The sequence below is a fragment of the Galeopterus variegatus genome, unplaced genomic scaffold (genome assembly GCF_000696425.1).
Source record: "Galeopterus variegatus unplaced genomic scaffold, G_variegatus-3.0.2 Scaffold7366, whole genome shotgun sequence".
In the NCBI taxonomy this organism is placed as follows: domain Eukaryota; kingdom Metazoa; phylum Chordata; class Mammalia; order Dermoptera; family Cynocephalidae; genus Galeopterus; species Galeopterus variegatus.
The window spans coordinates 1-25,088 of NW_007733477.1; the positions used below are offsets into that span (position 1 = coordinate 1).

Genomic DNA, 25,088 nt, shown 5'->3' on the forward strand with positions numbered 1-25,088 from the left:
GTTGCGATCCGTTGCCGGACACGGAAAAAAGACAAATAAATAAATAAATAAATAAATAAATGGGCTTTTAGGTTACTAATTGTATTAGTCCGTTTATGTTACTTATAACAAAGTACAAGGAACTGGGTGATTTATAAAGAAAATGAAATTTATTGCTTACAGTTTCTGAGGCTGGGAGGTCCAAAGTCCATCTGGTGGTGGCGACAGTGACCCAGGGGGTCTCACATTGCAAGATGGTGGAAGCAGAGAGAGCAAGAGAGAGAGAAAGACAGACACTCCCCTTCTTTTAAAGCCCTCAGAACCACACCCCTGACCACCATTTTTAATCCATTCACTACTGCATGGTCCTACAATCCTATCACCTCTTCAAGGCTCCACCTTTCAATTACCATAATAGGATTTCCCATCCTCTTAACAGTCACATTAGGGGCTAAGTTTCTAATACGTAAAACATGGTGGACACAGTTCAAGATTCAGTGAGTTTGGGGGGACATAATTCAATCTATTGCACTAATTGCTTGTATGCTTTTCCTCTAAGGTAGACCACAGCCCTGGGCATTGAGTACTGTGACCACGTCTGCCTGGAGTGCCACCTGTGAGATTGCGCTCACATGGGTGGAAGTTTTGTGTTACTTTTATTTTTCCATATTGGAGAATATATGTGAAAACATAATTCCTAGGAAATTACCTGATATGTCATTTGGGACTACCAAGATGTATTCTTCTCAGGCTTTAAAATTTTTTTCTTAGCTAATTTTCATTTAAAAGATTTTTTTTGTTGTGCTTTTTGTTTTTTATTAAAAAAAAAATTGGCTTTATTTTCGGTGACTGACTAAACTCTGGATATGTGAGGCTGTGTGCTCGGGATCTGCTGGAGAGAAGCTCCTGTGGGCTCTTGGGGTGTATTGTGTATCCCACATGGCAGCGCTGACCTCACCATGTCACATCTCTGAGAGAGCAAAAGGTTTCAGAAAGGGGATGAACTGTGCCTGTCTTCGTGGGAGTGAGGTTTGGAAGCTTCACAGAACCCCTGTGCTCTAACCCCGCCTGTCAGGGAGGCCAGGTGCAGTGTATGCTCTTTCCCAGCCATTCTGGGGCTCCTACAGCAGTCCGTCGTGGTTTGGTGTCTGCTTTATATGTCTTCACTACAAGAAAATGCATGTGTTGTGCTCTCTGCCCAACATTAGCACCATGCTCTGAGTTGCAGTCTTTCCCCAACAGCCGTCTTTTTTGCATTATTAGCTCTAAGGAAGGAAGTGGACTCTCTAATCGAAGAGCAGTCAGAGGCCCGGAAGCAATCTGAGAAGGACCGCTCAGCTATGCTCTCTCAGATGAAGGTTCTGGAGTCTGAGTTGGAAGAACAGCTCTCTCAGCATCAGGGGTGTGCCGCGCGTGCCAAGGAAATCTCCACCCTCAGACAGCAGATGGTCTCTCTCGACAAGCATTTGCGCAGCCAGCGGCAGTTCATGGATGTAAGAATTCTGAATTAGAATTTTTATTTGCATCACTAAAAGTCATCACTATAGCATGAACTTCATTCCGGGTCATTAAATAAGCTTCTGTAATATGACATTGAAGATCGTTGTCTAGCCCTCCACTGTACAGATAGATTCCTGTGTTCCTGTGGTCTCAGTGGGCACTTTCACATTGTCAGCATTTTGTGGCGTGTGATCCAGGGGCATCCTCGCCATCCTCTTGGCCTGCGGTTCTTCCTGCGGTCTAAGTCTCCACCATGTTACATCCAAAGGGCCATTCTTCTTAACTCCTCTTCACAAAAACAGCTGTGAGGAGGGGGGCATTTAGAGTTCACATTACTGGGCGGGTGGACACATGTGTGCAGTGGCTGTGGAGGTCACGTGAGGCCAGGCCCTGCCTGTTACACGCTCCCTGCAGGGTGGTCCCAACATGCTGCCTCTCGTCCCAGGAACAGGCTGCTGAGCGGGAGCATGAACGTGAGGAGTTCCAGCAGGAGATTCGGAGGCTGGAGGGGCAGCTCCGCCAGGCGGCCAAGCCACAGCCCTGGGGCCCCTGCGACAGCCAGGTGAGTGAGCCTGCCATGTGCCCTGCCTTCGGGAGCAATTCTCTACAGTGTTTTTAAGCTCTGTCTCATTTTGACTTTCTGCCATCCATGTACCTGGAACCAACAGTGCTCACAGCTGGATGCAGAGGTAAGGGTGGGCAGTGCTTGCCTGTGCTTTGTCCCTTCTGCGTGACTGGTAGCCATGGCTTGCCCTCACTCTGCATGCCCAGACAGGGAGGGGCAGCGTGGACGTCCTCCTTTTGCTTGGGGCTTCCTCTTGTCTGAGGTAGCTGTAGTTGATTTGCTTATTCTTTATTTAAATTAAATTTATTTTGAGATAATGGTGGATTCACATGCGGTTGTCAGAAGCAGCTCTATGCCTCATCCCCCAAGGTCACATCTTACAGCCCCAGGGTACCACATCACAACTGGTCAATAGGACGCAGCGGAGCCACAGAGCATCCCTCCCCATAGGGCCCCTCACACTGCCCTCCTAGCCTCATCCTCTCCCCAGCCCCCGACTCCCAGGAATCTGTAGTCTCTTTCCACAATCTGTTACTTCTATAATACTACATAAATGGAATCATGCGTATGTTACCTTTTGGAATTGACTTTTTTCACTCAGCCTAATTTTCTGGAGATTCATCCAGGTGGTTGCCTATGCATCGTTCATTCTTTTTCATTGCTGAGTAGTGTTCTGTCCTTTCTATCAGAACTAATATTATTATTATTATTATTTTTTCCTTTTTGTCTTTTTTTACTGACCGGTAACGGGATCGCAACCCTCAGTGTCACGCCTGTACCGGGGACCGGCAACGGGATCGCAACCCTCGGTGTTGCAACCGCACTGAGCTCAGCCAGTGAGCGGGAACCAGTCTCCACATGGGATCTGAACCCTCGGAGGGAGCGCCGCCACGCTCCCAAGCAGTGCACTCTCCAGTGTGCCACCGGGCCGGCCCAGAACTAATCTTATTTTACTAACAAAGTTTTCATCATATTATTTTTTTTGTGCCTTTTTATTAACAGAGAATGTCCTTAGTGCACCTTTATCCCACTCTGTCATTAGGTGTCATTGTGCAGCCTGGGTCTAGAGAAGAGCATGGAGCACTGCCTGCTTGTGCTCAGTTGCACTGTGTTGTGCTTTCTTGTTGTTCTAGGTTGAATCGTTACAAGAAAAGTTGAGAGAAAAGTCAGATGGATTTAATGAATTGGTTATAAAGAAAGAGTTGGCAGATAGACAACTGTTAATCCAAGAAGAAGAAATTAAACATCTTGAGGAGACAAACGTCAACACCAGAAGAAAAGTGGTCCAGCTCCAGGAAGAATTGGAAAAACAGAAAAAAATTGTGAAAGAATTACAAGTAAACTGTCTATCTGCATAGTTGCAGGAGTGTGGAGGAGTCTCGGCACTGGCAGTGTTTCTGTCCTCTGGGTTCACTTGGGCTGCTGGGCATAGGGCGGTGGGTCTTCTTCACTCATGTCCACTGAGTTGCACCAGAAACACACCAGGCCTTGGAGTCGAATGCAGGCATCACTGGCGATGGAATAGCGAGTTTACTTTGACCTCTCTGGAGATGCTTGCTTTTATTTACTACAGTAGCATTTTATACCATTTTTATATGACTTCTTTATTTCTCCGGTACTCTAAACTTATCCTTAGTAATTTCATAAAGTAAATATTTAAGTTGTAGGTTTTTAAAAAACTTACTAAATACTTTGTTTAGAGCTAGTTATAATTATTTTAATTTTTGAGTTTAAGAATTTATGTCAGCTCCCCAATGAAAGTATCTCTAGCGATAGTTTTTATATTGTGGCTTGGAGTTATGCATGTGATGTCTCGCATGAGCTCATGTGTATCCGGGGTTAGAGGTGAGTTGGGGAAACTGGGCCCGCCCAGGCCGTCCCTCGTTGGCTGGGGTGGCTGTGTTCCTGCATTTCCAGGAAGCATTTGTGCCTCCTTTCTGAGCATTCAGCTAAAAGTAATTGAACCTCTGGCTTTTACTTTATGTCACTGGAGGTTAAAAAGATACTTGAAAAGTGAGCCTTAACGAGAAATTTTATTTCAGAATCAGTAGTTGGGTGCTCCAGCACAAATCCTGCTTGGAGGATGGTAGGAGAGTTTTCTCACGTGTCTGTTCTCATAAATGCTGATGAGAACTATTAAGTGAAGTCAAGGCTCTTCTTGAGGGTGGGATGTGTTTCTGTTTCACTGTTCTGGGAGGGGCACCCCAGCATCTCCTGATTTAACCTGAGCCAGGGGCACTGTGGCCCTGGTCCAGCCACTTCCTGTGCTTTGATGACGGCTCCCTTGTTGGTGCTGGTTCATCCTTTCATTTATTCCTTCCTTCCTTCATTTGCTCAGGAAACATTCACTGAGTTTATTAGGTGCCAGGGGTATAGAAAATGCCTTTTTTCCTCCACAGAATTGGACCACATATATGGATTGGTTTGCCTGTTTCTTCCCACTGACTGTTTTGTGAGCGTTTTCTCTGTTAAATGTTCTCTGTGAACTTTTTCATGGGCTGTTAGCGTCCATTGTATGGATGTGCTTTTAGCCGTTGCCCTGTTTTTTAGCAAGTTCTTTCCAATTTTTTAAAAATTGGTAACAATCTACTGAAATATTTTTATCTTGTTGAATGATTACTGAAGATAAATTTCTTGCTGTGGAATCATGGGCACCGTCTGTGGCTCTCTCTTTGGAGCCACATCCTTCACCAGGTGGTCTCTGCTGGGAGTGTGGCTGGGTTCTGTCCTCTGTGTGTTTCTGGCGAGTCACTGAGTGCAGGTGTATGCAGGTGTACCCACTGTGCTTCAGGAAGAGCTGAGGATGATTTATATGTTAACAGACAGAAGTTGAAGTTCCTGATTCCTTAAATATTTGCCTAAAATAACTTTTTTTTCATGAATAGGATAAAGAGGTATTGAAGGAGCAGCAGATGAGTGACTTGCTTCTGGCATCCACGTTGACGTCTGAACCAGATGAAGGCAAATGCTCTGTTCCTCCTGAGGGTCCAGAAATCCAAGCTGAGGTGGCTCAGAGGGCACTTCTGGGGTGCGAGGGCGTGGTGCATGGGGAGCAGGGCTATTGGGACTGCCTGGCTCCAGCTTAGAGTGTCTGCTGCTAACCTTCAGTGAGTTCTGTGTAGGAGGCCAGATGTTCCAATGGTGCAGCTGGTGTGTCAGTGATGATTGCATGTCCTTTGTAGTTTTATCACTTTTACGAGGGTATAGGACAGTAATAACTGTTTTGGGCATGTACTTTTTAATCTTTCAAAAATTAAATAGCAGTTTTATTAAATCAGTTGGAGTATTAGGTAATTTTTAATCCTTCCTGTTTTTTGTTTTAATGAAAGGTTTTGGACTTAAAAGAACAGCTAGAAAAGATTAAAGGTGACTTAGTGAGTAAAAATGAAGAAATACTACATCTGAGCTTAAAATTAGATGTGCAGAACAGCCATGCTGCCATCAGCATCAGAGAACTTGAAGAAGAGAATGCCAACCTGAAGGTAAACTAAAGACCATCCACCTTGAATCCGAAGTTTATTCTGATCATGTAAATGCTGGGGTCAACCACAAAGATCCTCGGTTGTGGGAGATGAGTCTCTGGCCTCCCAGCCATGTGGGAGATTTCTCTCTGAAGCTCTAGGAGTGCCTGACTTCTGCACTAGGGCTGGGATGCAGGGGCAGTGTTCCAGTGACCAGGAGTGGGCAACCAGAGACCTCTGTCCCCAACTCTCCTTCCTGTTTGCAGCCCTGATAGTCAGGTCTTTGTTGGAGTGAAGTTCCAGGAGAGGGCTTCCCTAATGACAGAAATGGCAGGAGGAGATAAATCATGCTGGGAAGATGTGAGTGGCTTTAGGCCCTTAGGGGCTGTGCTCTTCTAGAAGGGGTGACCCACTGCATGGTGGGGAAAAACCTGTTTCTAAGTCTCTGTTATTTTAATGTAACTGTGCTTTTGAAGCAGAGAGAAAAACAACCTCTATGTAGTTGAGATGATATTCAAAGTTGCAAAGAAAACATAACTTTACATGATGGCCTTGAAACATGTTTAGAGTCCCCATCTGTGGTCCAACCCTGAGTGAACTAATATAATAGTACTGAGGAAATCTGAGGGGCTGTGTCGTTTACGTCTAATTCTTACAAAGGTTGCATCTGTATGATTTGAAAGTATGTGGAGTCAAAAGGAAGTTTCAGGCTGGTCCTAGTAACAAGCTGTCCTTTCAGTGTAAATTCTCCCTTAGTCAGTAGATGAGAACCAGGCAAGAGCGTAGTTCTACTTTGGTGATTGCTTTGAAACAATTTCCTGGAGAAATACAATAATTGGATTTTTTTTTTTTTGTCCTTTTTGAGACCGGCCACACCCCGCTCAGCCAGTGAGCGCTGTGAACGCACTGGTCATCCCTATATAGGATCCAAGCCCGCGTCGGGAGCGCCAACGCGCTCCCAGCGCCGCACTCTCCCGAGTGCGCCACGGGCTTGGCCCCAATAATTGGATTTTGAAAGCCAAACTAATATGTCATTTTAAGCAGAAAGGACTTTAATAGAAAAACATTTTCTAATTGAATTTTCAATTTTCAAATTTAAAACTGCAGGCTTATTTAATTAAGACATTTCATATCTACAAAGTCGGGAATATTTCACATAGTAATACTCTGTTGGCTTTATCATTATTATTATTATGGCGGTGGTTATTACTACTTCCACAGGCATTTCTGCACAACAAAGAAAAGGAGATAATGTCTGTGAGTGAGTAGCTCCAGGCAACACCCACACACGCGCGTGCATGATGTGTCTCTTCCTCCAGCCATGGCCGTGTCTCCTGTGTTAAGTTCTTGGTGGTTTGTAGGTGTGATTGACGGGCCTCTGGCTTTCTAGGGTGACAGTCCTCTGTTTCCTTGTGTAATGTTTATAATACTTTTTTTCGTTAATTTTGGAGGAGGATGTAAGTATAGTGGGGGGCCATAGGGTAGAAAGTAGAAGTTTTGTCTGTAGTTTTATACTTCTCTAGATTTTTTGTTGATGTTTGGTCATTTGGTAGAGGGTTTGCTTCTTCTCTTATACTGAGGTTGGCTATGAGGATAAAGATTTCTTCCTTTATTTGCAGGCTTTACTGGTGACTCTTATATCAGTGTAATTGAGTGATCAGTAGGTTACCTGTAGAGTGGCCCTGGCTACTACTGTGGTGGTGAATTGTCCTTGCTTGACAGTAGGTGTGATAGTGGCTATATTACCCCACCTTGGGTCTTGATCCAGAATTTGTGACCATAGAATGAGCCCCCAGCACTACGCAGGCCTCAGCTCACCTTAGTGGGGCATGCTGCGGGAACTGGCACTTCCCTCTGGGTCCAGGGGGTGGAGGGGCTTCCTGTGCCACGCGGGTCTCCTGGGCTCACCTTGGCAGGGTATGCCGTGGTCTGCTAGTGCTTCCCTCCAGGTCCAAGGAGATATAACCATTTATTTTTAGATTTTTCGGTTTTTATTTTCTAAAATTACACACAGTAAAATTCACTTTTTGGTGAGTTTTATGAGTTTTGAAAAATGCATTTAGTCCTGTAATCACCACCACAATGCCATCCTTCCAGAAATTTCCCTGTGCTGCCTGCCCCTTTGTGGTCACCCCCCAGCCCTGGCAACCTCACTGATCTGTTCTTTAGCCCTTTCCAGAATTCCACATCAAGTCACTCACTCAGCGTAATGCATTTGGAAGTCACGCTGTGGAGTGTGTCAGTGCTGAATGGTCTTGTATGGACGTACCACACTTTGTTTATCTGTTCACCCTCTGAGGGACATCGGGTTGTTTGTTGCTTTTGGCAATTATGAATTGAGCTGCTGTAAACATTCATGTACAGGTTTTTGTGAGGAAATAAGTTTTCATTTCTTTAGGTTGAATACCAAGGAGTGGAATGGCCGATTCATATGTAAGTATATATTTAACCTTAAGGAAAACCTCCAGACTGGTTTCTGTAGTTGCCCTACCATTTTACATTCCGCTGGCAGTATGTGAGAGCCTCAGGCCTAGCCACATCCTCATCAGTATTTGCTGTAGTCAGTCTTTTAACTTTAGCCATTCTGGTAGATGTGTGTTGGTATATCCTAGTAGTTTTGATCTGCATTTCCTTAATGACTGCTGATCTTGAGTATCTTTTTCTGTGCATATTTGCACTCATATTGAGGTGAAATGTTTGTTCAAATATTTTGCTATTTTTTTAGAAAATTGGGTTGTTTGTTTTCTTACTGTTGAGTTTTGGGAATTCTTTGTTCTGAGCACAAGTTGTTTTTTTGATACACGACTTGTAGGTACTTTCTCTCACTCCATGGATTGTCTCTTCACATTCTTAATATGTTTCACAGAGCAAGGCTTTTTATTTTCAACAAAGTCCACTTCAGTAATTTGTTTACTGGATTACACTTTTGGAGTTGTATCTAAGAGCGCTTTGCATAACCCAAAGTATTCTCCTGTCTTCTTTTAGACATTCCATGGTTTCACTACATATAGGTCTCTGATGCACTTTCAGTTGATTGTTGGCATGTGTATGTCCTGTTGTTCCAGCACTATTAGTTGAAAAACTCTTTTTTTCCATTGAATTGCCTTTGCACCTCTCAAAAACCAATTAGCCATGTTTGTTTAGATCCATTTCTGAACTCTCTATTTAGTTTTATTAATCTAGTTTCTCTCTTTCTCTCTGCTAATATCGCACTGTTACTGTAACTTTATAAGAAGTCTTCAAATCAGATGTGAATCTTCCCACTTTTTCTGTTTTTACAAAGTGGTTTTGGATATTCTAGTTTCTTTGACTTTTCATGTACATATTTGAATTAAAATGCTGATATCTACAAAAACTCTTGCTGATATTTTGATTGGAATTGCATTGAATCTATAGATTGATTTGGAGAAAATTAACATCTTAACAATATTGAGTCTTCCAGTCCACAAACATGATATGACTTTCCATTTATTTATTTATTTATTTATTTCCTTGGTGTTGTATAGTTTTCAACTTACATGTTTTGCATATATTTTGTTAGGGTTAGGTTCATACTACATATTCTATTTTGTTATGGTACTATTATCATAAATGATATATTTAATTTTACTTTTTCTTTGGAAGCTGGCCAGTTAATTTTGAATTCTAATTATTTATTGCTAGTATATGGAATTACAGTTGATTTTTATATATCAACCTGTATGCTGTGACCTTGCTAAACTCACTGTTAACCGTAAAGACTTTTTGTGTTGTTTTTTTGGAATTTTCTGTGTAGACTGTCATGTCATCTGCAAATAGGGATAGTTCAATATGTAACTTTCCAACCTGTATGCTTTTTTTTTGTATCCTTTTGCCTTATCAAGCTAGCTAGGACTTCCAGTGCTATGTTGAATAACAGTGCTGAAGTGGACATTTTTGCCTTGTTTCAGATCTTATGGGAAAACATTCAGTCTTTCACCATTAAATGTGATGTTACCTTTAGGCTCTTTTTAGGTATTCTTTATCAACTTGAGGAAGTTCTTCTCTATTCTTTGTTTTCTGAGAGTTTTTTTTTTTTTAAACAAAAATGGTATTGAATTTCGTCAAATCTTTTTTCTGCATCAATCGATGTGATCATGTGATTTTTCTTCTTTAGCCTGTTAATACGGTGGATTTTCAAATATTGAACCAGCCTTGCATCCCTGGAATAAGGGAGGTACTTCAAAAAGTTCATGGAAAATGGGATTGAAAGATAATATGAATCATAAACTCTTTGAAGATTCTGAACATAATTCTTTTTATATATTGCTGAATTCTATTTACTAATGTTTTGTTAAGTTACACATCTATATTCATCAGGGATATTATTGGTCTGTAGTTTTCTTGTGATGTCTTTGTCTGTTTTTGGTGTCAGGGTGATAATGGCTTCATTTAATGAATCTTTTTTTCGTCTTCTGTTTTCTGGAAGACTATGTAGAGTCAGTGTTATTTATTATTTACCCTTTGAATGCTGAGTAGAGTTGTTTAGTGAAACCATATGGGCCTGATGAGTTCTTCGTTGGGGTTTTAAAAAATTTCAGATTCAATTTCCCTACTAGTTGTAGGGCTATTCAAATTAATGTTTTATATTGGGATATTTTTGGCCATCATTTATTGAGATATCTGCCTCTCTCTTGTGGAGCTCCAGTTGCAAATATGCCCTGCCTCTCCTATCTTCCCGTGGATATTTGAGGCCATGTGCATTTTTTGTAATTCTTTTCCTTTCTCCTCTCCTGATGGGATAATCTCCATGATGCTTTAAGTTTGTGGACTCTTTGTCACATCCAGTATGAGTATATTTTTAAATTTTGGATACTGTAATTTTTAGTCATAAAATTTTTGTTTCTTTTTATAGTGTCTGTTCTTCTGTCAGTATTTCCTTTCTTCTTTTTGTTTATTGTGAGCATACTTTTCTTTAGGTCCTTGAACACAATTGTTTGCATCTGCATTAACATTCTTGTTTGCTTGTTTAAGCATCTTTTGTCCTCTCAGGGTTGGTGCCATTGGTTGTTTTTTCAGAATTGGCTGCATGTTCTTGATATTTGGTGGTGGTGGTGAGTAATTTTTATTTGCATCCTTGACATTCTGCAAGTTATGTTGTGGGAGCTCTGGCTTCTGAAGTGTGTTGAGATTTTTATTTTAGCATTAGTCAGCTTGGTTAGACTCAGAGGACCCACTCTGTCTTGCCTGCAGGGGTAGCTGTCGATATCCCCACCTGTGTGATGGAGTTGGCCTGAGACGTGGGTAGAAATAACACACGGAATCTGGGGCTCTTCTTTCCCTTCTTCTCTGTCTCTTGGGAACACCTCCTTGCTCTCCATAGCTTGACCTGATTCCTTCTCCTGAGCCTCCTCAAGCTGCACTGCCTGAGGGCAGAGCCTCAGAAATGGAAATTCCCTCCTGTGGTGTCCTTTGCCACATCTTGAGTTCCCCTCATGACCTCCTGGGCCAACAGGCGGGTGGGGCATCACCCTCCAGATTTCATGAAATCATTTGAGGAGCATTTGTCCTCACCAAACTTGGAGCCCCAGCTTTGATCTCAAGCCTCCCTTTCCCAGCCCTGCTCCTTGCTCCTCTGAGTCCCCTGCTGGTGCTAAGGGACATTCCTTTGATAATACACCACGCTGGGCAGAGTAGGCCCATCTGGGTTTCCTTTCCCTGGAGAACAGGTGGCACTCAGGTCAGGCCCCTCTGCACCATCCTGTACAGGAAGAAACCACACACCATGTTCAGGGAGACCCTAGCGTATGTGCTCTCTGCTGTCACGTCTACCCTTTTTCTGAGTTCCCCAACCTAATTTTTGGCACCTTAACATGTTTTTATCTCTTTCTTGCTGTGTTCCAACTGCACTGTATCTCCAAGGACTGATTTTAGATTTTAGTGTTTTACGTTTGGGAGCCACCTTTGTGTGCTGGCTCCAATATTTTAAATGTAATATTTGTGTTATGATTATGACTTTTGTAGTACGTACTCTTTTATTCCAGTGTATTTAGTACATTTAGTGTGACAAAGCAAAAATTGCATACAGTAAGAATTATCTTTAAAAATCTCTTCACTTGCCTGCACAAAGACATGGGTCTGTGCAGTGCACAGTAAGGGGTGTGCAAAATAGAACTGGAAGAAGATGGGAGGATTTAGTTTTGCATTTAGCAATTATCTTTTGTCAAATGTATAATGTATTCATAAACAGTAAATGTGTATACAGTATATAGCGGATATTGTCCAAACCAAAGCCAAAAACTAAACAGGTTTCTTATTTTTGTTTATACTCCAGGCCCAATTTGTATTTGCACCTAAAGTAACTGTGAAGTAGTTCTAGTGAAACCAAGAATTGTTTTGAAACACTCAGTTTTTTGGAAGCAGACACTGACCATAACAAATTGTTTGAAAATTGTTAGCTAGAACATAAATTGGTTACAATTTTTCCACTTGGTCACCACCAGTGATACCTTAAGAGAATGGAGTTGGGAGCCATATTGACATAGATTTCAATCCTGATTTTCCGCTTACTATTTTTGTGGGTTTGGAAAGATACTTGATATCTAAGTTGCAATTTTCCCATGTTTAAAGTAGGAATCATAATACCTCTTGCCTCAAAATTGCTGAAGATTGGGTTAAATGGCACAGGTAAATGTATCCTCCTTTGAAGCCTGGTGTAGTAGCTGAGGCAGCAACAGTGGAAATACCCATGTTCCTGTGCAGGCATGAACGCAGGCAGAGTGGGCAGTACCCGGGCTCATTCAGTTCTTCATTTTTGCAAATTCTCTGGCCAATTTTCTCACTTTTATTCTGGTGTTAGAATGATACCTTAAATCTAAATGCTTCTTTCAGGGAATTCAAATCAAAGTCCTTTAAATGTTAACATAAAGGGTGGTGAAAGCATTATGGTGTGGCTGTTCTTGCCTGGGAAGTGACTATGCCAGAGCTTCCTTGCAAGTTGACAGCCGAGTGTGTGGAGGTGTTTGGGAAGGGGACAGAGCAGCGGCCAGAGGTGCCAACCTTGACCAGTGGTTGCACCTGAAGCACTGGAGTGTAGCACTGGGGGTCTGCAAACATCGAATGCCACATTGAGCTGTTGAGTCTCGCTTCTACAAGGCTGAACTGCATGTTGAAAGAGGGACATTCTGAAGTGGGTACGTTTAATTTGGCTCTGAAATGTGCTTTCTCCTCAGGTTGAGTATAGCAGAAGTTCTGAAATTGAGGAGCTGAAAGCCATTATTGAAAATTTGCAAGAGAACCAAGAGCGATTACAAAAGGATAAAGCAGAAGAAATTGAACAGCTCCATGAAGTCATTGAGAAGCTGCAGAGAGAGCTGTCCATCATGGGGCCTGTGGTGCATGAAGTCAGTGACAGCCAGGCTGAGAGTCTCCAGAGTGAGCTGCTCAGCTTGCAGGTGGAGAGCCCAGTCGGGCAGCCGCTGCAGGGCGAGCTTGACGCTGCACTCATGGCCAAGGAGGCCCTGAGCCAGCTGCTGGCCGACCAAGCACAGGGACACAGCCAGGCGTTGGAGGCCGTGCAGCAGCGCCTGCGGGAAGCAGAGGTGGCTGCTGCGCGGCAGCTGGCTGAGCTGAGGCGCAGTGCGGCCCTCAGGGAGGCCGAGGTCAAGAATATGGCCTCCCAGATCCGGGAGTTTGAAGTTGCCCTAAAAGCAAAGGAAGCCTTGATTGCAGAGAGAGATTTAGAAATTAATGCTATGAACAAGTGGAATGTGGCCCATTCTGCCGAGCTGGAGGCCATCCTGTTGGCCTTGGCCCGTTTCCGCTGCGCTCTGGAACAGCAACCCCTGGCTGCACCAGATGAGCCTCCTGAGCTGCAGCGGCTGCGCGCTCAGTGTGCCCGCCTGAGCCACCAGCTGCAGGTGCTGAACCAGCGTTTCCTGAGGTGCCAGACGGAGCTGGACAGACAGCAGACCCCGCAGGCCGCAGCCCACACACCAGCACTCAGGGCCTGCCTGCAGCCTTGTGTGGGGGGCATCACTGAGGCGTGGGTCGCCAGGGTTGCGGAGGCCGTGTGCGAGGATGAATCGGAGTGGGGTGTCGGTGGCAGGTGGCTGACCACAGCCCCCCATGCCCTGGACCAAGACACACGGGTAGGCCTTGTTCCTGTGCAGGCCATGGAGCCAGTGCAAGTGAGGGATCTCGGGTGAGAGAGGCTGAGGCACTCAAGGGGCCCTGGCCCAGGCTGCCGGGCCAGTAGGGGCCAGGCCAGGTGTGTCTGGTGCTCTTTGAAGGAGACTTTGGGTTTTTTTCTTACTCTCCTCCTTGTTTTCTCTTTTAGTTTTAATAACTTTCTTCTTTCCAGTCTGGGCAGTGGGGGGACAGCTCTCCTGGTGGCTTGTGACCTGCTGGAGGAGGAGAGGGGCCTGGAGCTCTTACAGCCGGGCCTGGTTAGGATCCACTCTCAGTGAGATCAGGCTGGGAGTTCACTATTGTATAAGTTACTTAAGCTTTTTAAAACAATCCTTCCTTTAATACCATACTATCTGATGATACCTACAGCCGGGCCTGGTTAGGATCCACTCTCAGTGAGATCAGGCTGGGAGTTCACTATAGTATAAGTTACTTAAGCTTTTTAAAACAATCCTTCCTTTAATACCATACTATCTGATGATACAGTGATCATTTTGTGTTAGACAGTCTTTCTTAATTTTCCTCTGTGGTTTCTAATCAAATGGTTTATCTCTTAACAAGCATTTCCTAAGTAAAGTTTTAAGCTCATTTCATTTGGGAACAGAAGGCCTTATGTGAGTCTTCTTTTTTATGCTCCAGTTTGTGTCTGAGTAGAGCTTTGGGGATCAGCTGCTGCCCCAATGCCCATGTAGGTCCTGAGTGGGCGGCTGCTCTGTCAGGTGCCCCAGCTGCCCTGGTCTTTGGTGCTGCCCTGAGTTCTCAGCCTCATGCTCAAGTTGACCAGCTGGGCAGTGAGCAGATAGCAGGACTGTGGACAGGCTACCTGCCTTCCCCTGGTGTCCCTGCTGCATCACGTGCTACCCAGAGCTGGGCAGTCTCCTGCACAGGGGGGTGGGGGAACGACGGTTTCTGATACATTCAGTTTGACCTTTGTAAGCATCATTCCTGTTCTCTCTGTTAAGGATGATTTTCAGCCTGCCAAAGTCCTGGTGACTTTAAAGGATGCAGATCTCCCGAAACAAGAAAGCGTGATGTCAGTGCTCACCCTCTGCCAGCAGCAACTGGAGTCAGAGCTGCTCCTGATGAGCGATGAAGTCCACTGGAGTGTGGGGGACAGCAGCAAGGTGTCGGGGAGAAGGAAGGTGCTTCACGTTCTGGGAGGGCTGGGCGCTGAGTGCACAGAGATCATACCATCGAGGACGTTCACGGGGCATGCTCCCCGAGTTTATCTTGTCCCACTGTGACTATGCTGTCCACTTCCATTTAGACACTTCTGCATGTTTATTTAAGACACTCCCTAGAAACAGACATTGCCCATGGTCTAATAAGTGGCTTGTGAATGATAAACAATTAGTTTCTTTTTCCTTGTAATTGATACCAGTGTCTTTGACTGCACTCCTGAGCTTGTCCTTAGGACCAAATCATCCCCACAGACCCCACCTTGTCCCAGAACCTTCATTTCCAGTGTCTGTTACTTTGAAAGGGTTTAGATTTATTTTTGACTTTGGGTTTTTTACCCTCTGTATTTTTACTTCAAGAAAAGTTGTCTTTTCTTTTCCCAGGGGAGGCTTTTTTGTGGCAACTTCAGATTGTCTCAGGGTTGAGATTTAAGAAGAAGAGCAGGTGCCAGTGCCATTCATGCCCTCGTACCCAGGACAGGTCCTCAAAATCACTTGCCCTTGGTGGCTGGGGCTGCTTGCTGTCCTTGACATCATGGTTCCTCCTGGTGGGTGAGTCCCACCTAGCCTTTGTTGACACATAACTGTCCCTGTCTCATCCTCACTCTGCTCACAAGACAGGCCCCAACTCCTTATCCACATTCTGAGACCCAGAAGGCTCTTAGAACCAAAAGTGATTTGTTGGTTGGGTTTTTTGCTTTCCCATGTGTGGTGCCAAAGTGTGCTTGGGCTGGTGTGAAAGTCACACACATTGCTGGGGTGCTTTGTGACGAGTGCAGGGTGGGACCCGCGTGTCACTCACCATGTGTACCATGTAGTGTGTTAGACCCAAGAGATTCTGAGTCCACGGCACACTGGCCTGGTGGTTCTGAGAGAAGATGCCTGACTCTGGTTTCATGTGTTCATCAACTCGCCTCAGGAAATGTATCCTGTGCAGAGGGAATCTTTTCACCATTTCTGTGCAGCAAATTTGTTTGAATGCCCTCGTGCCGGGAACATTTGAATTCTTAAGAGACAACTCAGCCCCATGACATCATGCTGGTTGCCAAATTCTTTAGAAGTTATATGCTGACAAGGAAACTCCAAATTCATTATATAAACCACAGTCTTGTTTTTCACTGTTCAGATTAGAACCTTCCAGTCCTTTTTACCTCACACAAAAAACTTGTGTCCTCAGTAAATTAGTACAGAAATACATTATGCCAAATGCCTTTTAAGCAAAAAGCTTTAAGGCTTGATTGTTTTTCATGGAATTAGATAAACTTGACATCTTAAGCATCTAGAGGTACCAAAGGGCTTATCATGGAATCTCACCCCTAAGTGCACAGTCTCTGAAATCAGCTCATAAACACCAGACAATCATGAGACATCCTATAATTCAGTTATTTTACTATGTGCATATTCTTTTTAACTTCAGGGTAAGGAAAAACTACTGGAAGATTGTCAACTTCAGAAGGACGATCTCATAGCTCAGGTGAAACAACTTCAAGAAAAATTGAACCATCTGGTGTATTCTGTGACCTTCCAGGATGTTGACACTGAAGATTTTAAATTTCAACAGCCATTGGCATCAGCATACATGTTAGAAAATAGTTCAAGTGTTAGATCTCAGAGGGATGAAGAACCTGACAAACCGCTCTCTGTGGAGGCATTTAATACTAATAAAACCACATGGGATCTAACTGATATTATTAAAAATCGGGATTCTTTGATAATAAATGAAATGCCAAATTTTCCCATTCAAGAAAAATTAGCACTGCAGGATGGGTCCCTTTCTTTACAAACTAGCGTGTACAGAGGCTCCCAAGACCCAAGCCACACCAAGGAGGCTGAAACCCTGAAGAACCTGAGCAGGGCGCTGGACCTGTCTTCCTGGAGCTCCCCAGAGGTCCTCAGGAAGGACTCAACGCTGGAGCCTCCACCCAGCCTCCCCCTGACGCCCTGCTCAGGTACCCTGAGCCTGCGCAGCGCCAACACCTCCCTGCAGGACAGGATGGACCCCTTGCTGCTGCCGGCTGGTGCACCTGAGCTGCTTTGTCACCCAGGCGAGTCAGCAGCAATGCAGGTCCTGCAGTGCACAGTGTCTCCGTCAGCCAGCCACCACCATGTGGAGAGGACAGCTGTGGTAGGTGCCTGCCTGCACCCCTTAGGCCCGGTGTTCCCTTGGGAACGTGCCCACCGGTCTGCGCACTTCATAGCAGCTGCCATTGTTGGCTCACCCTGCACGCCCTGTGGGACTGTGCAGCCAGCACTCAGGTGGCTTTAGTTGTTTTAAAACTTGCTGGGTGTGCTGGCCCCTTCAGAAATCCACCCAGGGCATGCTTATTAACTGGTGCCTGTTCTGAGAAGGACAGTCATGAACCCATATTTCTGTACAATTTGCTTAAGGATTCTTTGTCTAGAATATGTTTCTTAGGGTTATTTTCTGTAGTATTTTTTGTTTAACAGGTTTCACATATAATGCTAATTAATATTAAGACCATATCAATTTACTATTTTGAGTTAGATTATAATTTTTCTAACATAATTTTTGGGTTTTGTGTATCACAAGAAAGATAAAATAAAAAATAATTTAGGGGATATGTGTTATCTGAGGCATTTATATACTGTCATTTCATACAAAAAATTTTTAAATCTGAAATATTTGCTAGTGGCTACTTTAAGATATTCCTGAAGATCTGTGGGGACTCTGATTAGGTTATTGGAAACATATTTACAGATTTTGAGAACTTTGATTTTATGTGGGAAGATCATCAATTTAGGCCTTAGAAAGTTTTCATCTGGCAAGTTAAGGTGTGTGATGTAATAAATTGTTATTATACCATCATTTAAAATCTGCCTGTCTGAACAGGAGAAAGATGTTGAAGACTTCATGGTAACATCTTTTGACTCTCAGGAAGCGTCAGCATCTCATCCTCCTGGCCTAGCAGGAAAAAGTGAGGAAAGTGGAAAAAGTGAGTTTGTATCTTTTTTTTTTTAGCTTCTTTTGGCAGTTTCAGAAATGGTACAAAGAATTCCGGTATTTCCTTACCCTGGATTCCTCCCAGCATTCACATTTACATGTTTGCGGGTACCCAGCTGACCTGGCTATACTCTGATGAGAGTTGCAGACCTGATGCTATGCACTCCTGAGTGTGTCATTGTGCATTTCACACATTCAAGGTTGCAGCACCACGCTTGGCACCTGGAAGTTTGTGCTGATCAAGGCTGGAATCTCAACCCAGACTTTACTCAGATTTTGCCAGTGATCCCATTAGCATCCTTTACAGAAAAGGTGCGCACCCCAGCTCACACACTGTGTTCAGATGTCTTTGGCGGGGCCAAGACAGAGGAGGCACGCCCAGCGCCTTGGCCTGCAGGCAGCGCCCCTCACGTTTGCACTCGAGCACCTCTGCCTCACCCAGTCCCACCTGCTCGTCCATCCTCTTAGTTTGAAACAGTTTGTCCGTCCGTCTGTCTTTGGGTTTCAAGACACTGACATTTGAGAAGAGCAAAGGCGGTGACTTTGTCACAGGGTCCTCTGCACGCATGTGTCTGGCGTGTCTTGTGATTGTACATGGGATGCTGAGTTCTTCCCCAGGCCTCATAGCAGGAGGTGCGTGGGGTCAGCTTCCTTGGCTGTGCTGGTGTCTGCCCAGTTTCCTTCTGTTTTTCATGGGACTGGTGTCTCATGGGGGAGAGTTGGAGGCCGCATGCACATTCTCTTGCTCCTCAAACACACCCACCAGCCTTGGCCGCATCAACAGTTCCTGCTTGGATCTGTTATCACTGTGGTGGTTGGTTTTCAAGCTTATTTTCTTAACTTTTTCATTTTTTTAATAACTGATGCTTTTTTATATTGATCACTATCTGAGGTGTTTTATTTTAAAATTATTACTGGCTCTTTCAGTGATTTTTGAGAACAGAATTACAGTGAAAAATACAATGTAGTTCATTGGAAATTTTAGCATTTGCAGAATCAGGGCCAGCAACTTGTAATTTTATTTTTTATTTTTATAAGTAGTAAGTTAAGTGTGTGGTCGATTGGTTCTGGGAGGTGCTATCCAGGAGTGGGATTCTGTCATCTCCCGACTCAGGACTGCCGCTCCCTGGGGACATCAGCGTTCAACTGTCAGAACTGGCTCTAGAGTTTGCTTTGTTTTCATATCACATTTACGATTTAAAGTGCCTCATCTACACTCCTTGCAGTGTGCTTCCTTGTTGTCCTGCCCACACTTCCTGTCTGATCACAGCCGAGCGTGTGCATTTTAAGCAGACATGTCCAGTGTTCCCAGCAGAGTCACTGGGGTGCAGTCTCTCACACTGGCTTGTTTTCCATTGCTCTCTGTTTCCGCCGTGTTATCCACTACAGGGCCTCCCACACAGTACCTGAGCCTGCATGTTGTCTAAGCTGTCTGAGCACAGCATTCTGCCCCTTGGATCCCTTGTCCCCCTGATGGTCCCTTACTTTAATGAAGCTTGTTACCTAGAGGCTTCTGGAGAAAGAGTGTGTGCGAGGTCCTTTTTTTCTGAGAGTGTTCCCGTCTTCCTGGCCTTTATTTGGTAGTTTGGGCTTAGTGTAGACTCTTGGGTTGGAAGTCACGTTGCTTCAGGCACTTGGGCACTTCCAAGAGGTCTCGAATAGCCTGTTTTGAGGCCCCTCACCTGTCAGAGCCACCTGGTTTCTCAGTTTGTAGACCTGCTCTAGGTTCCTCAGCCCTGGCTGGCTGGCTTTGGGCTTTTCTCCATCCACAACCCCAACCTCACCCGGGTCAGGCCTTTCCACCTTAGCCTGATGCCACCTAGGTGGCTCATCTCAGCTCCTGGTCGTAACCTTCAACCCCCCACCCCCTTAGCCACCCCCTTCTCTTCACACCCCTGGTTGGGGCAGAGTGCCGGCCCTGTGGGCATCCAGCTGCCTCGCAGTGCCTGCCTGGTGCAGTAGTGGGGGTTCTGTTTTGTCTTTGGGTGATGAGGAGCAGCACATCCTTGTGTGTGTGGATGTGAGTCGAGATGTCCGTAAGGTGTGTGTGGAAGTCATGGGCGTTAACATACTAAACACGCAAAGCATGCTTGTTCTTACTTTAAGTATGTACTTCTCATCTTAGTTTTGTTTTTATAAACGTATGTTTACTGTCTTTGACTGGAGGCCCATCAATGCTTCTTCATTGAGATGAGCCATAGCCACAGTTGTTGCTGGGTGTTTCTGCTCCAGCTGTCCCCACCCTGCACTCTGTGGTGTGTCCTTGGCAGAATGTACCAGAGAGGGGTAGTTTCGGTCCCTGACCTTGTGGTGTTTTTAGGTGATGGCTTGGGTTTTGGAGCGAGACTGAGTCTGGGGACAGGAGATCTCGAGGCTCCTGCCGCCAGTGTTACAGCTCCAGCCGCCAGTGTTACAGCTCCTGCCGCCAGTGTTACAGCTCCTGCTTGCATCTCTGGAAGGTTCCGATGGTCACTAGAAGCAATGAAGGGGAAAGAAGTCCATCCAAAGCACATGAAGGTAAGAGCATGCCTCATGCCTCTAGCCCTCTGCAACCCCTGGTCTGCTGGTGCCGTCTGGAAGGAGAGAAGCTGCTGTTGAGGGGCATCGGCGCAGGTGACCCAGGTGAGAGCCTGGGTTGAAGGGCTGCAGGGGCCCTGGGAGCTGTGGTCCTGTGACAGGCGGACCTGCTCTTCCTGGGTGTCTCTAAGTACATGTGTTTTAACGAATCACAAGAGAGACAGATCTAGGATTCATCTTCCTGAATTTACTCATTGAAACCTGTGACCAGGCTGGCCAGTTAGCTCAGTTGGTTAGAGTACAGCCTTATAACCTAAAGGTCATGGGTTTGGAGCCTTGTACCAGCTAGCCACCCCCCAAAAACACAAAACCTGTGACCATTTGTTGCAAAGTGATTGTGTTTGGTTTTTGTTTGGTTTTGGAGACTGACCTCAGGGGTGGCCGCTCCTGCCTGGCTGCCCTTCTGTCTCCACACCAGGGTCCTGAAAGGGGGGGTCCCACCAGCTTTGCTGTTGAAGCACATAGTGTGTTCGTCCCTTCCAGAGGATATTACCAGATGGCCTTTATGGCCTTGCTCATACGTATTTCCTGATGTTGGTGCTTGGGAAGGAGGTGAGGGTGTTTCTGACGGGCAGCCTCAGCCCTTGCTCGGCTGAGCCCTTGAGGAGAGTTTGTTATTGCAGCCCTGTGTGTTCTGTGTCGGGCAGGTGCCTCGAGGCTCACCAGTCATTGGTTCCTTCCCATTCAGCAGCTGCTGTCCGCAGGCAGCAGGAAGCCTGTGGCATTTCTTTGTGTCTGATGGAAAAGGGGGACCTTTAGGCCTCTTGCCTAGAAGCATAGAGGCCTTCCCATCAAGGGCCCTCCCTCTTCTTACTGTCTGGATATGGTTGTACCTGGCTGAGGGTCCCATCATGATGGTTGTGCCTGGCTGAGGGCCCCGTCATGGGCAGGTGTGTCCTGATCCTCACCAGTGGGGTCCCATCGCAGATCTGTGCCAGCCCCGCAGGTGCATCTTCTGTCTGGGCAGTGGGGGGCCTGCAAGCCCATGGGTGCTGCGCATTCAGGGCCACAGAACCAGACATGTCCCAGGCTTGAGGGCTGCCTATGTGAACTCTAGGGTTAAGCATCTCCTAGGGGGCCATGCTGCACCCTTGGAGCCAACTCTGAAGGCAGAATTTTTGTGGGACTTTTCATAGGTTTTCTTTGCTGCGCATTCAGGGCCACAGAACCAGACATGTCCCAGGCTTGAGGGCTGCCTATGTGAACTCTAGGGTTAAGCATCTCCTAGGGGGCCAGGCTGCACCCTTGGAGCCAACTCTGAAGGCAGAATTTTTGTGGGACTTTTCATAGGTTTTCTTTTCTCTCCCAATTTAGCAGATTATTTTATAGCAAAACTATTGACATAAACTCGGCTAATTAAGTAAATGATATAATATCATTATCGTGTCTCATTCGAATAATAAAAGCATTTCCAAATAAAACAATTTGTTTTTTTTTTTTTTTTTTAAAGATGACCGGTAAGGGGATCTTAACCCTTGACTTGGTGTTGTCAGCACCACGCTCACCCAGTGAGCTAACCGGCCATCCCTATATGGCATCCGAACCCGTGGCCTTGGTGTTATCAGCACCGCACTCTCCCCAGTGAGCCATGGGCCGGCCCCAAATAAAACAATTTGGAGGTTAATAAAATCTTTTCTGAAATTTTATTTAAGAATGAAAATTGGAGTAGTTGATTTTTTGTCTTTTTTCTTTTTCCTTGCACTCCCCCAATTTTTATATGATATAAAACATCGAGGAGATGTTTCTGTTAGCACTATCTAATATTAGAATATTTCCTGATTTTTAAGGAGTAAATTTGGTTGTTAATGACAATTCTTCACACTTATGCTTAGTAATCAACAAAGAAAACAAAAAAAGCCAGTGAAGCCCCCCCCCACCCGGGCCCTTTGAAGAAGGCACTGAGAGGTGGACAGTGAGCAGAAAGAGCCGTGCTTGCCCCGCTCGGCTGAAAGTGACAGGAGGGTGTTTTTTTGATAGGTTTCTCACACTGTCTTAGACTCAGTGTTTTCCTTTATTGTTTTACATTTCTAAACTGTATTTTGGGAATGTAGAACATCCTCGGATCATGGCCTCGCACTTGCAGTGAGAGCCAGCAGGCAGCTCAGGAGGCTGTAGTTGTTGGCTTGGTCTGCTCTATGTGCCGTTCTTAGGAACCATGGGAGATTCCTGTGCTCAGACATCAGTCATGGACGTCTTGTAAGCCCCTGAACTTGGGAGGCTGGAGGAATGTGGGGCATGTGCCAAGGGAGGTCATGGGAAGGGCTTGAGCCCAGCCATGCTTGGGCACCTCAGGCGATTGTGCCTGGGATTTAAGCCTGGGCATGGGCTGCAGGTGAGTGGCCTGTGTGAGGCCATGTAGGAAGTGCTGAGTGTCAGCCGCCAAGGGCCTGGACAGTGTAGAGGGTGACTGCAGGGGCAGGGGACAGGACACACCTGTGGGCTGTGGCCAAAACACAGTTCCCTTGGCAGACATTCGGCCCTGACAGTGGAGGCTCCAAATCTTCTCAGCCCTAACGATTATGTCCCTGGGACCCCCAGGCTGAAAGGAAGACAGTATACTGAGATTGGAGCCACCAGCAAGGTCTCTGCCCTCCTCTCTGGCCTGTGGCCCTGTTCCACGTGGATTTCCTTACAGAAAACCGAGATCTACAAAGATGTGACGCCACCTGGTGGGGATGCTGGAGGGACTACCTCTTTCTTTGGGAGAGGTGTTTTTTAAAATGCTGTTTGTCTTCGTTATAGAATCCAGAAAAGCATATAAAAAATAGAAAATGGCCCATCGTCTACAGCCAGGGTGATAACTGTGGTTACCTGGCTCTTCTTGTCTTCGCTGGTGCAGGATGGAGTGTGGCCTGCCAGGCTCACCCTTAGTCCTCATCCAGAGACCTCGATGTGTGTCCGTGTCATGTCAAATAAGTTGTTTTAAAGAAAAATTACTTAAAATGGTGGAAGGCCGTCATCTTTAAAGTGATACACTTCCAGTCGTGTTCCACTTCTCCAGTACTTCCTAGTCGTGTTCCACTTCTTTCTTGGTCACGTCGTCAGAATCACAGCAGAACGTGTTCCTATCTACTGACCGGGCTGCGTCACAGGCCTTGTCGTTTCTTGGTCTCAACGTTTCTCTTTTTGAACTTTACCAGTTTTTTTTTCCCCTCAGATTTTTAAGCTAAACATGTCCCATGCAGAGTCCTCGTTTGCAGCTGTGGCAAAGATGTCCATGGGGGCACTGGGCTCTGTGCTGGCCTTGACACGGCTTCTCCTTGAGAATGGCTCATAGAAGCCATCTTCTGTCCTCCCTCAGCTTCCTTGGGTAGGACAGATGGCCAGTGTGTCAGTCCCCGTCCATGCTCAGTCGTGTGGAGCAGCCACATTGTGCTCACAAACCTGTGGGTCAAGACTTGGACAGAGCCTTTTGGGGATGGTTTTCCCTGCTCCCCACATCTGGCCTCATGCCCTTGACCCCATGCTGGTAGTTGGTACTGGCTGGCAGCTGCACCATGTGCACAGGCCTCTTCGTGGCCCAGGAGAGCAAGGGAGGTCCATGGCGTCTTCACGACCTGGCTGTAGCCCTGCCCTGAGCTCTGCCTGGGCTTGGAGGGATAACTGGTGGGAAGGAGTAAATTATGGGGCCATCCCTGGAGTATCTCATGCAGAAATTCACTCTTCAAACCTGGTTTCATTGTTGTCTTTCTGAAGGCTGCAGGGGAGGAAAACTGAAGACCTCATGGTTACAATAGCAGACTCTGCTGTTTGGTACAAAGCCCACAGGGGCATCCCCTCTTCCCTGCTGCCCACTGCTTTCAGAAGGGCTGAGCTACACAGCCTGCACACTGATAGGGTGGATGGAACAGGACATGGATGGAGGCTTCAAGCTGGTCTTCCCCCTTTCTAACGAGCTTTTCCTACTCAGGCCTTGCTGCAGATGGTGTGTGACGAGAGCCGCCAGATACTGGCCTTGTCAGAGAGCTGCAGCCCGCCTAGGACCCTGGGCAAGGGCGAGCCACACACACCCCTGGACCACTTCTCGAGGGAGGGGCAGGGCCTGCTGGAGTCAGCACGACAACCACAAAAGGGAGAGAAGGTATGGAAGTGTTTGGTCCAGTAAGTGGGAACACGCAGTTTTATTTTGCAGCTCATGTACAACTTTTCCAAAGTATTTACGGAGCCTACACTGTTGGCTTTGCCCACAGGGAGCCATAGCCAAGAACCCTGAGAGGCCTGTCCATGTTCCTGTGACACAGTGGCTCTGGTGTCTCTTTCTCCTCTTATAAGAACACAGTCTTGTCAGATGGGGCCCCCTCTTGTGACCTCATTTAAACCTTATTACTTCCAAATACCATCACATTGGGGTTAGGGCTTCAAAATATGAATTTTGGGGGAACACAAACATTCTTTCCATACAGCACCTGTAGAATGCACCTAGAGACCACTGAGTTTCTTCTTTGAATATTTTAGGAAGCTTCGGACATGTGCTTTGATTGGAGAGGAGAATTTCTGCAGGTCATCCAGGGGGTGTTTGAGAAAGAGTGGGAGATGCTGCAGGTCCAGCTGCAGCCCAGACTCTGCAACTCAGACCCTGGGGATCACAGTGCCTTGTTCAAGAGGCTGGGGAATGCCATCCAGGAGCAGGTGAGCGACTGCTCTATGTCCATGTCTTGTCTTACCCACCAGGAGCCCAGCCCTAATGAATGAACAGAGTGACAGAGTCTGTTTCATAT

General features: G+C 45.8%; 1 protein-coding gene across 1 annotated transcript in view; it reads left to right on the top strand.

Annotated features, from left to right (window-relative positions):
- Positions 1–1,242: 1,242 nt before the first annotated feature.
- The window catches only part of LOC103607368, a gene marked incomplete at its 5' end in the record, with an annotated part of 48,400 nt that continues 24,554 nt past the window's right edge, over positions 1,243–25,088 (top strand). The window contains 14 exons of the mRNA XM_008591880.1: positions 1,243–1,472; positions 1,925–2,041; positions 2,148–2,168; positions 3,178–3,381; positions 4,930–5,049; positions 5,374–5,526; positions 12,696–13,613; positions 14,616–14,795; positions 16,249–16,956; positions 17,683–17,785; positions 19,667–19,746; positions 19,960–20,310; positions 24,281–24,451; positions 24,826–24,999. Of these exons, the coding sequence (XP_008590102.1) occupies positions 1,243–1,472; positions 1,925–2,041; positions 2,148–2,168; positions 3,178–3,381; positions 4,930–5,049; positions 5,374–5,526; positions 12,696–13,613; positions 14,616–14,795; positions 16,249–16,956; positions 17,683–17,785; positions 19,667–19,746; positions 19,960–20,310; positions 24,281–24,451; positions 24,826–24,999 (3,530 nt within the window). The remainder of the gene's footprint in view (positions 1,473–1,924; positions 2,042–2,147; positions 2,169–3,177; positions 3,382–4,929; positions 5,050–5,373; positions 5,527–12,695; positions 13,614–14,615; positions 14,796–16,248; positions 16,957–17,682; positions 17,786–19,666; positions 19,747–19,959; positions 20,311–24,280; positions 24,452–24,825; positions 25,000–25,088) is intronic.